The 13085-nt window shown below is 40.0% G+C and overlaps 1 protein-coding gene across 3 annotated transcripts in view; it reads right to left on the bottom strand.

Annotated features, from left to right (window-relative positions):
• Positions 1 to 2706: 2706 nt before the first annotated feature.
• Positions 2707 to 13085, bottom strand: part of LARP4B (La ribonucleoprotein domain family member 4B) — a 38934-nt gene continuing 28555 nt past the window's right edge. For all 3 annotated transcript variants that reach the window (XM_008629663.2, XM_017728923.1, XM_017728924.1), the window contains exons 13-16: positions 11876 to 12040; positions 7837 to 7958; positions 7098 to 7209; positions 2707 to 6548 (exon numbers count right to left, since the gene is read on the bottom strand). In XM_008629663.2, coding sequence (XP_008627885.1) covers positions 6267 to 6548; positions 7098 to 7209; positions 7837 to 7958; positions 11876 to 12040 — 681 coding nt within the window. In that variant the 3' untranslated portion in view covers positions 2707 to 6266. The remainder of the gene's footprint in view (positions 6549 to 7097; positions 7210 to 7836; positions 7959 to 11875; positions 12041 to 13085) is intronic.

The following is a 13085-nucleotide window of genomic DNA, read 5'->3' on the forward strand; positions in this document are numbered from 1 at the left end:
GGGAGGAGCGGCAAGCCGCTGCCGTGCAGAGCTGTCTCCACTCCATGCTGACACCATAAACCCGAGCTAAGTACATTGGAGTCAGAGACAAAAGAGCAAAAGTGGTGAAAGTTTCTGGTATGAGCCACAGCCTATGAACTGTGTGTTCCTGGAAAAGACCCCAGAGCCTTGGAGGTGACAGGCTGGACCTGCTGAATCTCACTCATGCTTCTACCTGGGCTGACATCTCAAACTGCACGGAGAGTGTGCATGTGACTTTGTTTTGGAAGACATTAGACACATTTCATTTTATCAGTAATTCCACCCATGTAGACTTCTTAGATCTGCCCAGCTTTGGCATGTTTTGCAACTCTAAATCCTTACATTTATCCCTCCTTCCTCAGAGCACCCTTAGCCACGGTAGATTTACTGCTCTGCAGATGCCGTCTGCCTCCAGCAAATAGGATGTGAAGCCATCAGGCTGCAAGGATGGCTTCCACACCCTACGTGCGTAACACAAGCACACAGAGAGCAATTTGCTCCTCAAACTGATGGGAATTTAAGAAAAATTAGGGAGTGATATTTATCTTTGACTCCCTTCCCCAGCATATACCCACCCCTTTTGCCCTCCACTTTGCAAAATAGTGAACTGTTCCCAAACCAGTTGTGACAAGATGCACAGAGACCTTTAATGTATCATGAGAGAGATCTAAGATTTAGCACATCTACAGCTAGTACATAATAGCCAAAAACACTAAAGAAGAAACTGGACCTTTTCTCCTCTCCATTGTGAGAAAAAGCTCAAAAATGACCAAACTTGATGACTGGAGCCACATAGGCTGGAGGGAGCAAGGCAACATCTAAGCCAAGATTTTTGCCTTCCATTTATCATAAGCCAATTGTACCAACAGTCAGTTTACTTTGGCTGATTGTAATACAGTGTTCCTGCCAGGACCATCACCACGCCAGTCTTATCTGGGCATCAACTGTACTCCTGTTCCTTTTTCCACTCTACTGCTGGTACAACAGCTTCTGACCTATTCCAGACCCTCCTCTTTCTTGGTACTTTTCAGACCATCAAGGGTGCAGATGTGAGGGAGCACACAGACAGGATGGATGGCACAGCTGAGGCCAACCAGCCTCTTTGCAGGATTTCTGTGCTTATTCGGCACAACAGCTCAGGAACTGTATTCCATGTGCCACTTCCACAGGAGTTAAATTTCTACCTGATCAATTTATGTTGGGCATTGAAATATCTGCCAAGATGTATATCCATGATGAGAGGAGGATGCAGTAACCGAGCTACCGCAACCAGATGGCACCAGGCTGTTACGGAGCTCATTCTCTCAAAAGCAGAGATGAAGTGCATAACATTGCTTTCATCTATACACCAGCAAAATTTGAAATTCAATCACTTCCCTGACTTAAATGGTTGCAGTCATAAAAACTCAGCTATACCGGAACAGGTGGTTTTAGCTTAAAGGTTTGTGAAGTATAAGCATATTAGAAAACTTAAAACTTCATGAAATCTTATTTTCTAAAGAAGCCTTAGGATGAAAGCGTAATGAATCACAGTTTCTGTGACAAATAAGTAACCTTTGGATGCTCAAATTGCGCATAATTTCCTACATTCACTCTTTCTCATCATGCCCAAGAGGACACAAAACCATGTGTTCAGCATGAACATTGCTGCAGCCATCACCGAACATCACTTTTTATTGAGGAACACCAGCACAAAGGGGACACTGCCCAGTTTTGCTGGGCAAACAAATAGATCCCCAATTTCCATCAAAGCTGGGGTGGTCCTCCAGAGCCACACTAGAGTTATGGCTACATTGCTGACAAATTTCTGTGCACTTTTACATGTTAAGTAGTAGAAAACTTTGGACAAATGTCAGAACAGGATAGTGCATGCTCAAGTGAAAATTGGTTGCCTTCAACTTCTTGTAGCCCAGGTCATCACCAAAGCCCAATGGTTAAGTGAATTTTCCAGCCTGGAGATCTCACAGTGCACATGTAGGCTGGTATTCCTGTGTTGGCCTACTGTGCTGAGCAGACAGCAGTGGGGAAATAGGAGCAGTAACTGTTCTGGTAAGCTCCTGAACAGGTTAGATTACCTGCCTACTTCCATGCTTACATCCATTGTTATATAGCTATGCAAGAGAAAAACCTTAATGAAACAAAAAAAAAGAGGGGTGGTGGGGTCGTGTTTGAACTATTTCCAAAATATTCTTTCATGTAGACAGAGGATATCCCAGAAGCTCTTCTTTCCTAGATGCAAGACCAGAGTAACTTCTACAACCAGCTAAAGCCAAAAATAATCCCAGGACATCTCCACATTCAAGCACCATGCAACCAAAGCACCAACCCAAACGTTAAAATCCATATTTAAGACCAAGCCAATACCTTATCTAATTAATGGAGGAAACCAGTAATGAATAGAACCTCCAGTAAACAACATATCAGGTTCTGTGTTTGCTTTAAAAAAGTTAACCAGTCATAGTTACCTAACAGAGAAAGACATGGCAGCTGTCAGAGATCTGTCACAGGGGTTCTTGCTGCTGATACAGAACCTTAGGTGATAGTTACAAGAGCTGTGTTGAACAGAAGAGCAAAGATTTTTTCTTTTCCCAAAATTAGAAATATACTATTTCCAAAAATGGGAGCAAAAGACAAAAGGTAATGAAAAGTACTGCTGAAGAAATGTTTAATTAAAAAAATCAGGAATTCAACAGTGCCTAAATCTTTATTTTTCATAACCTACATATTTTTTTTTTCAAATTAGACAGTTTTACATTTTATGACACAAAAGGAAACTTAAATTACTGATAGTTTACATGTAAGCTTGATTCCAGTCTTAATGGAAGAAGAACAAAAACAAAAACCCTCAAAAAGGCTCCCATATTACACTTCTATTTCATGAATTGGCAGCTGTTAGGTCTCCTTAGAAATCCTGGATTGTCTGCTGCTGTTAGTGTAATAGGTTACAAAGCACAGAAACCCCTACCTGTAGCTGAAGGAGATACAGAGATAGGTGTGCACCATTACAGTCAGCTGTTGCTCCTGATACTCTGCACCACGCTCCAACAAGGACCTTCCCATGCCAACGGCTCAAGGCTTTGAAGGAAAACCCAGCAACATAAAAAATTTGCCACTGCTCACACATTTCTAAGTGACAGTGCCATGGTGGGGGACTGATCTGAAACCACGTTCAGTTTTGAAAGCAACCTTCATTTTTTTTTTTAATTCCTGGAAGAATCTCAGACCCCATTTTTGACTTGTTTTCAAACTGAAAAGCATCACCACACAGTTCTAACTGGGTGAAATGCCAATTTTATTACTGTATTCCTGAACCTTTAGCTCAGCTACTGCTTTTGGGAGGTTTTCATTTTAAAAGCCACGTTTTTAATCCCTCTCTGTATCGTAGCAACAGTCTGCGTGCAACTTCACAGCTCTACTCTGAAAACTCCATTTTGTCACTGAGTGGGGAGGAAAAAAATAAATCTCAAAGTAAAATACAGTAAGGGAAAGTTGTATTGAATATTACACAGCGATTTGGCGTTGTCACTTTTTGTTTTAAAAAGCTATAAAACCACATCAGAAGAAGGTTTAAACTTTAAATGCAACACTGTTGCTGGGTAAGCAGTAATTACAGTGTATTGACCTATCACAAATGGCAGCAGAATACATTAGAACAGCACAACACATCCCGCTGGTCTCAACAGATCACCTCGGGTACCAGCTGAGCACCAGGACGAGCCGCTCACAGCCGCTGGAAGGGACCACTTGCCACTGTTTGCAGCTGGTATAGCCTTTCACTTGCAGCAGACAAACAAAATGAATCATACAGCTGGCCTAAACCATACACAAATCTAGCTACCGCTTTCACTGCCGCTGGGGAAAGGAGAAGGGGATAAAAAAATCCAATGACTGAAGTAGTTGAGCAGTTTTGGTGATGGTGTCGGGGTCCTATCTCCTCCCACAGCATTCACAAAGTGCGCTTTTTAAACAAGAAGAATCAACAGACTCCACATGCCCTATTTTGACCAATTCTGCAGCATACAACAGGCTGGATTTACAATGTCAACTAGTTACCAATTGATGCTTGTAACAGGAAATTTATCAGGAGTCAACTTCTATAGTTACTTTACAGTTCTATGAACCATGCACTGATACTCTTGAAAGCAGACAAGTAAGCTTCAGTGTATATTTTTGCAGCAGTCAAGTTTTTCCCCAATTAGACTTGATTTTTATTAATGACTTAAAAATTACAGTTTGACTGCTGAAATTCATTATTTACATTGCATAACACTTTTGAATTGGTTAAATTGTTTGGTTTTAAAGGGACTTTAGGAAAACATTTGAGGGCTTTCAAATAAGACTTTCATTCCATTTCCCTTTTGCAGTGAAGAGGCAGAGTCAGTTCAACACACCAGAATAAAATAAGAAAAAGAAAAAAACAACAAATTAAAGTAATATTCAAACCACAACATTTAGTTTATCTACATCCAGCTCAACAGCAACATTTATAATATCAATAATTTTTATCAGATTTTTTTCTTTAGGGTACCTTTTTATATGTTCTGATTATTTACAACTGTACAAGCAAAGCACACACTTCCAAGTGCACATATTTAATACAGTATTGACTATTTGCATTTACAGGTTTTTCAACAATCTGAAAAAGATCAACTGTTTAAGATCTTTAAGGTATATTACAAAAACTGCTGCTAGTTCCTGTACTACAGTATGTTTACCCAGTAAGACCAGTGACAATAGATACATACTGTAACTGAGTAATTCTGTATTCCATTCATGCTAACCCTCTATGGGGTCAGACCTCATTAACTCTAAGCTGTCTTGTACAAAAGTTAAGGCAAAGTCATTTTCAAGTTTAAATAAAATTCAAGTCTTTAAATATTGGATGGAAATAATTCTTTAAAAAAATCAGTTGTTTAAATAAACATTTTTGTGGAATAAACTGTACTGGAGATTTGTCTGAACTTCCTGCAGTTTAAACACTTAAAGAAAAGCTTTAGGCATTTTAAAACAAAAATAATTTATATTCAACTTTATTAGAAACTTGCTAATTTAGTGCATCCTTGTCCTTCAGAAAGCGCATCACTTCTAAAGTAAATAAGTGTGAGAAACCTCATCCCAGAGGTAAATATCAGGGATCTCTTCCTCCACCACACAAAACAAACACCATTATCTCACGGCTTGAAAAATTTAAATCCATATGCCAATGCTTGTAGTTACAGGAAGATGTCAACACAAGGCTGACTAAGATATGAACTCTTTCAAAGAGCACTTGGGGCAGAGATTTAAAAAAAAGTCTACACAGAGCACAGGGGTAACCAGAATATACAGCGCTGACTCAGTTAACTCCCTTACAAGCACAGGGAAGCTAAGGTTATCACAAGAAGGCTACTCTGCTTTCTCCTGATAACATCCACTAACAGGCTTCACCACCATAGAAGCTCACAGACTTGATTCTTTCTATTCACAATGTGCTTTGTATTTGCAAATTATAACATCAGTTTTATTCTGGAGTGAGAAGATGGTTACTTGCTTGCAGTAAGTCAAAAAAGGAAATATTTCAGAAAGACAGTTATGGTGCCCTGTAGAATTCTTTTTGTGTGTGCAAAACATCAAAAAAAGGTTAAGTTTTTAAAAATGCTAGAAACAGCTACTCATTTAACCTAAAAGTGCAAGTTCATTTGCTGACACTTAGTACAGCAGCCCAATAAAAAAAAAAAATCTTCAAGGTCACGTACTAATTTGTAAAATACATCTACTTCCTTGCACTCTACACACTAGCTGCCGTTATCAGTCTTTTGGACACTTTAGATATGTACTTGCAGACCAGTTTATTAAAAATATTGCAGCAGCACGTTTCTGCTCAACAGTTTAGAAAAAACTCACTATACAGAGCTTGCACTCACACAGCCACAGAGAGGCTTAATAAAAAGTTGATTTTTTTTTTTAAGACAAATATTTTACACCTTGGGAAAAAAAAAAAAAAAAATCACACTAAGCTTCACCTCCAATTAAGCACCAATCTAAATGTAAGGTTTAGAACAACTATCCAGAAATACCCAGAAAAATAGAATGTTTGTTCAAGAGGGGAAAAAGTATTTCACAGAAAAATAACTTGCAGGCATTGTTACATGCCTTGTATCACTGCAAGCTCCTAACCAGCAACTCATTCTCAGGTATCTTAGTGGGAACATGGGTTTAATTTGTGGGAAGCAGACCTCTTCTCAAATCCCTCCCAGGTGTTATTTTCACTGAGGAGATTTAGGAGGGGTACTCTGTTCTTTATTTAAGCGTTTGCCAGTGGCTGGAGGGGACGATCTGCGTCCTGACTGTCTCCTCTGGTCTTTGGGTTGTCCAGGATGTGACTTTGCAGGAGGAGGTTCTCTATTTTTCTCTATTGTTTCTGTGGGCTTTCTTTCTTCTTTCCCACATGCTACAGTGTTTGGCTTCTGTTCTTTCTGGGGTTGCAATGTAGGAGGATCCTTAGTTGTTCTCTGGCAAATTTCCGCATAACTAGGTTTTCGCAGTTCCTGGAAAATCGGAAGCAAACAGGACAGAGTTAAACAAAGCGTCCTGAGGAAAAAAAAAATTACTTTTATGAACAAAAAAGGGTTAAGTCCTTGTCCCAAAAGACTGCTGCACTAAAATATGCAGATGAGGGCTTGAGTATGAAGTTTACAGGAACTGTATAGACAATAAAGCTGAAGAAAAGGTAAAATGTAAAACAGTATGCCAGAAAAATGGGGTAATGGCATAGGGCAAAATACTCCCCTTTCAAACTCAAAACCAGCTGAAACACGATGAATACTCTGGTTTCAATATCAGCATATGTATTAATACTTCTACCTCAAGGATACTACCAAGAAGAGAATTCAGATAAGGAGATATCTTTTGTACTGTTAATTGCATAATTTTATCACATGCAAGTAATCATGAAGCCACCAATTAGTAAATTTAAAGCTGCTGGACAAATTCTAGGATGCTGGGCTCACATGATTAAGCAACACTGGGTAGCAATAAATATTCTGTTAAATGCAGACTGGATCATCAAGAAAAAGTGAAGTAATGAAGTCACTTACTATGGCAGCCCCATTGACTTGTACCGATTTACATGCAGTACTCAGTGTGGAAGAAGAAAGTCTTTCTGTACTCTGTGTCTCTCTCTGCTGTTTATCCACGACTTTGGAGTCCCTGTAAGCATCCAGCAGGAAGCAAGGCTCATGAGAAATGAAACTTCAGGATAGATGAATGGTTTAATAATGGGTCTAAAAAGTTTGAGTATGACTATAAATAGTTACAACTGTAATTTGCCTAGCACATTATGATTAGCATTGCATTCAAAAATGCTATTGAAAATAGAAAAAATATATTCCTGTGCAATGTGATACTACCCATAATTTGTCATGTTTTGATAGCATTTAGTTACTCAGTTATTTGATTTGCAGGTTCCAAATAAAGTGTCACCAAAAAACTTTCTTTACGGTATGGACATCAGTACTGCCCACAGAGCCGCCGTGGGTTTACTCTCTCTGTTTCAAAATTGTCTAAATACAAGACAGTAAGGTATTCATTAAACTTCTCTCACAGAAACTAAACCATGACACTAAATTTTCTTCTGCTAAATGGCTATTATGATTGAATCACTGATATGATATTGTTCAGAAATTAAGCTTTATTGCCTTTACTACAAGTACAACAAAATATTACTTCTTTCATTGATTAAGATTTTAATAGCTATTTACATTGTTCTGCCTCATGAAAGAAAATGCAAATGTGACTCAGAGCAGAATTATTATACCCATGTAATTAAGTGCTTACTCAGTAGGCTGGGGTGGCGAAGGAGACCTTTCAAAGGTCCTGGGCAATGTAGAAGAAACTGGTAGCGGCTCTCGAGGAATTCCTGATGGAATAGTGTTTGTACTTGCATCCACATTAATGTTCTGAAGGGGGAAAAAAGGCACAGAAGGACAATCAAAATATCCAATTAATACAGTTTGCCTGAAAATCAGCACAACCAGAAAACAGTTCATAGTTTGATTTTATATGGTAAATTGACTATAGGAAGGTACAGAAGGAGCCTATATATATATTGTAATGAATATGTTATTTTTTTCCTTTCTATTTATTTAGGAACACAGACAAATAACACTCTGTGGTTATTTCCAAAGAAGTTGTAAGCTTAGGTCCCTTTGGGACATATCTGGATGACAAAAATCACTTAGAATCCTTATGGTTGGAAAAGACCTTTGATCAGTCATCACCCTGTCAACTAGACCACGGCACTAAGGGCCACATCCAGTCATTTCTTCAACACTTCCTGGGCTGCTGACTCCATCACCTCTCTGGGCAGCCTGTTCCAATGCTTAACTTCCCTACCTAAACCTCCCCTGGCACAGCTTGAGGCCCTTTCCTCATCCTGTTGCTGGCTGCCTGGGAGAAGAGACCAACTCCCACTTGGCTACAGCCTCTGTTCAGGCAGTTGTAGAGAGTGACAGGGTCTCCCCTGAGCCTCCTTTTCTCCAGGCTAAACACCCCCAGCTCCCTCAGCTGTTTCTCAGAACTTGTGCTCCAAACCCTTCACCAGCTTTGTTGCCCTTCTCTCTGGACATGCTCCAGCTGCTCAGCGTCTGGTAGTGAGTGGTCCAGAACTGGCCACAGGATTCCAGATGCAGCCTCACCAGTGTGGAGCACAGAGGGACAATCACTTCCCTGGTCCTGCTGGCCACACCATTTCTGATACAGGCCAGGATGCCATTGGCCTTCCTGGCCAACTGGGCACACCTGGCTCACGCACAGTTGCTGCTGACCAGCACCTACAGGTTCTTTCCTGCAGGGCCTCTTTCCAGCCACTCCTCCCCCAGCCTGTGGTGCTGCTGGGGGTTGCTGTGATCTAAGTGCAGGACCTGGCACTTGGCCTTGTTAAACCTCACACAGTCAGCCTTGGCCCATCCATCCAGCCTGTTCAGACCCCTCTGCAGACCCTTCCCTTCCTGTCTTCCAGCACATCAACACTCCTGCCCAACTCAGTGTTGTCTGTGAACTTACTGAGGGTGCCCTCGATCCCCTCATGCAGATCACCAGTAAGGTTATTAAACCAGACTGGCCCCAATACCGAGCCCTGGGGAATACCACTAATGACTGGAACTAGTGACTTTTTTCAACCTGGAAATTTTGCACCTGCTGCTGACAAAGTAGGCTTTGCACCTGTTCACATAACCACAGGCAGCCTATGAAAACAAAGGTCTCCTAGTGCTGTGAACTAAAAACTATCTTCTTCAAAGTTCTAATTCTGCATCATCCTAATATAATGATTTGCTACCAAGCCAAAGAGGCTTTTTCCATAGTCCTCAAAAGATTCTGGTAGTGCCAAGCGATACTGTGCTTCGAGATAAAGGCCAAAGAGGTTCAAGATGTATGCATTAATTTAAATTGTCACAAAATAGCAAAAGAGAAAGACAACTTTGTATCCTGAAAAACATGTATCTTGCATTTATAACCATTTTGTTTGTTTTGAAGGGTGCTATGTTCTTTGTATTGCTTCTGACCTGTCTCATCCTAAAAACTAAAACCCAAAGAGATTCTGGTATGCAGAAGGGACAACAATGGGAGAACACAAGCTCAGAAGGAACAAGATATCCCTTCTTTTCCCCTAGCCCAGCCAACATTCAAAAGGGCATAAACCATAAGACTCCTATGGTCACTGTTATAAAGGAAAATTGTATTTGATTACACTGTTTTAAAATCAGGCATAGATTACTGCAGTAGATCTAAGCCTAGTTTGATTCAAAGTAGAAGACTGCAAAAGGTGGATGTTTAGGAATAACAGAACAGCTTTTATAGTCTTACTTGCTGTAAGATGTGTGCAAAAGGCTTGAAATTGCAAGCTGCTGAGCATTCTGGCCCAAGTGCATCAGAACTTGCAGGTACATGGTTAAGTGTGAATAGCTTCACGTCAAGCAGACATGCAAGAGCTTTTCCTTGCCAAAACACTCAGCCCTTGATCTCACAGTGCCACACTTCCTAGTTACAAAATGTGGGATGATTACTACCTGTCATTCCCCAGAGCTACATCTAGAAGAGCATCACTAAGCAAAGAGCATAAAGATATGATGCTTGGATAACAACTGCTAGAAATTATAGACCCTTAGTCCCCTCAGCTTCCGTACACAGGACTTGCCCACCTATAAAACAAGGGAAGCACTGTGTAACTCTACTTCAGTGCTTTGTAACACTACATCAGGTGACATGAAAAAACACTGAGATCAAGGTGAAAAGCAGCCTGTATACATTGGCAAGACTCTGATGCTAGCTCAAACACCTTTGTAGCAATACACAATTGCTCTTTGGAGCCAGTTGCTGTTATCTTACTCTTTATTTAAATGCCAACAAGGAAAGGTAGCATAATCCCTTTCTTCCACACAATGGTACAGAGTAACTCCTGTACACTGGAAAATGAAACTGGTAAATTGAAGGATGCTTTTTAATGTGACAGTGCACTGCAGTATCTTAAAGCCTCAGTACCTGACTGATATGAAGACTGCCTCTACATGAGAGAAGTCTAAATTCTTTACAATAAGTACAGTGCAAACCAAGTACTAGATCTGTGATGGGGGAACAAGGGGTTTTCAGCTGCAGCACTAAGAGCAAGTGCTGGAATCATATTTAAAACCTGAAATACAATAGTCAAAAAACACTTCCTAAGTAACCAGAGGTACAATACTTCAAAATTAATAGGACTTGGCCAAGAACAGCCTACAATCTGCAGTACTGGCACACAGTAAGGTAAACACTGCTCTTACCATGGCTCTGACCTGCACATTCGCCCTAAATGCAATCCTGGGACATAGTTGCCCCTCCTACCACTTGCAGGAGACAGAGTAGATGGCTTGTCTGTACAGTCACTGCCTCAGGTGCAGGCTGCCCTGCTGCCTCCCCTTTTCTTTACCAAAAAATACGCTCTACCCACCCCTGACACATGGGCACCAAAGAAAACACTCTAGACCCAGCAAGAGAAGACATGAGAGATTGTGGTGGTTCACCACATTGCTTTGCACTGCTAATCCAGGGCCTAAGTTCTTCAGTCGTGGTACAGCTGGAAAAACACAAGTTAAATTAGAGTTATCAAGAAAAGCCAATACAGACTTTCATAGCCCAGAGCATTCCACAGTGCAGAGGGTTACGTGAGTCTTGCCGGAGAAGAACACACTGTCACTCACAGATGGCATGGCAGAGACAGTTCTAAGAATGAAATCTATGAAAAGCTACTGAACATTAATTTTCAACTGCATCTCTACTACATCTATATAGCAGTGGTTGCCAAGTTATTCTGATGTATTTTCATCTTTCTGAGCAATATGACAAGACAACACTGGGATCCAGCTGGTTTTGGTAGCAGTTTTTGTTCCAGCTATGATGCCTACTGAGATTACGTAGGCAGCTTCTTTATTTTGGTGCTTAGAAGTTTGTCACTTTAAAGTGTTTTATATACAACTCAGAAGTCTTACTTTCAAACAGGAGGGAAAATGCATCACATACCTTTCACCTGAGTCTATCAAAAAGCCTGAGGCAGTTATGAACAGCAAAGAGCATATTTTCTAATCTCTGCTATTAACATCTACTTATTATACTGGTGCCCGTATTCCACACCATTTCAAAGAGAATACCCAACAAATTCTGAGCTATAAGTGAAGAAGATGATGTCAAATGATGTCAAACATCATTTGACAGCTGTTTTTAAAGAACATTTCTTACAACCATGTAAACGCACAAGTTATTTCCGTATATAAGCCACCAAATCTGAAAACAAGAGGTATGCAAGTCTTTGTTTACCCAACAAAAATGAACATCCACTACTCACTCTTTCTTTTGACGTTCCTATTACCACACTGGACAGTCTGTTTTCAAATAGGTCTTCAGTCTTTAAATTGCCAGCAGCCCCGGGTAATGGAGGAAAGCTAGATAAACCCAATTCAAAACTGGGAGATGGAGGTTTTGGGGGTGGTGGAGACTGTGTTTGGCCTCTCTGGAATAGAAATAACATGTAGGGGTTACTGCACTAGATGACAGAAAAGATATGCAACTCTAAACTGTATTTTGTACTTGACTTATATCAGCAAAGTCCCAGAGAAGGATTCCCCATCTCATCTCCCAGAAAAACCACACAGTTCCGGGGAATACATGCTTTCATTTTCCAATGTTGCCCTTAAAATATTTAATTATTATTTAAATGCCATGGCATATGCATCAGCTTTAGTGATACCAGCATAGTAAGAAGTTTCCTCACTGACTCTTCCTTGAGGACAGACACACTGACATAGAAAGGAAAACAGACTGATTTAGGTGTCATGATATAGGGAAAATATAATGCCCATTTATGTACAGTTAGTAATATCCTAAATAAAAAGACAGGAGTCAACAAGAATCTTATTTTCAGATATATGAAGAAACGGCAAGACAGCATGCCTTGTATGTGGTACAGACAACAATAATTTATATCTAATTAGTATTAATCGATATTGTCAGTTTGTAAAAATGCAAAAGTAAGTGCCAAACCTATTTTTGAAACAGACACTGTTAAACTAAATCTAAGAAGAAAAACAATGTCTCAAGCAAAAAAGCCAACATCAGTGTGCTAAATGCAACTATTTTGCACTAGAGACAGCAGTTCAGGAGTTAAAAGTACCACAATTAGAGATCACTTGTGAGGACTGCTGGTAAGGATTTGTAAATCTATATTATATTTACACAGGAAAAAGTAAATCTCCTTTTGTAATATGCTGTAACTGAAGTTACCAATTAACTTCATCTACAGCATGTAAAGAAGTAACTGTTTCTTGAATGTGCTGAGGCCTGTGCTAAGATAATCTCTGCTACAAAATACCAAATGCAAAGCAATCTTTGAAACAGTTCCTATTTTGAAAAGGAAAATATGAGGATATAGTCAAGATGGTGTGAATGTAAGAACAATGCTTCTGAACAAAAAGAACAACAGACACAAGACTACCTTCAAGGTCTTTTCACAAACTACATGAAATGTCAAAACAATTGTGTGGCAACAGGGAAGTAGG

Source organism: Corvus brachyrhynchos, unplaced genomic scaffold (assembly GCF_000691975.1).
Source record: "Corvus brachyrhynchos isolate BGI_N302 unplaced genomic scaffold, ASM69197v1 scaffold52, whole genome shotgun sequence".
Taxonomy (NCBI): Eukaryota; Metazoa; Chordata; class Aves; order Passeriformes; family Corvidae; genus Corvus; species Corvus brachyrhynchos.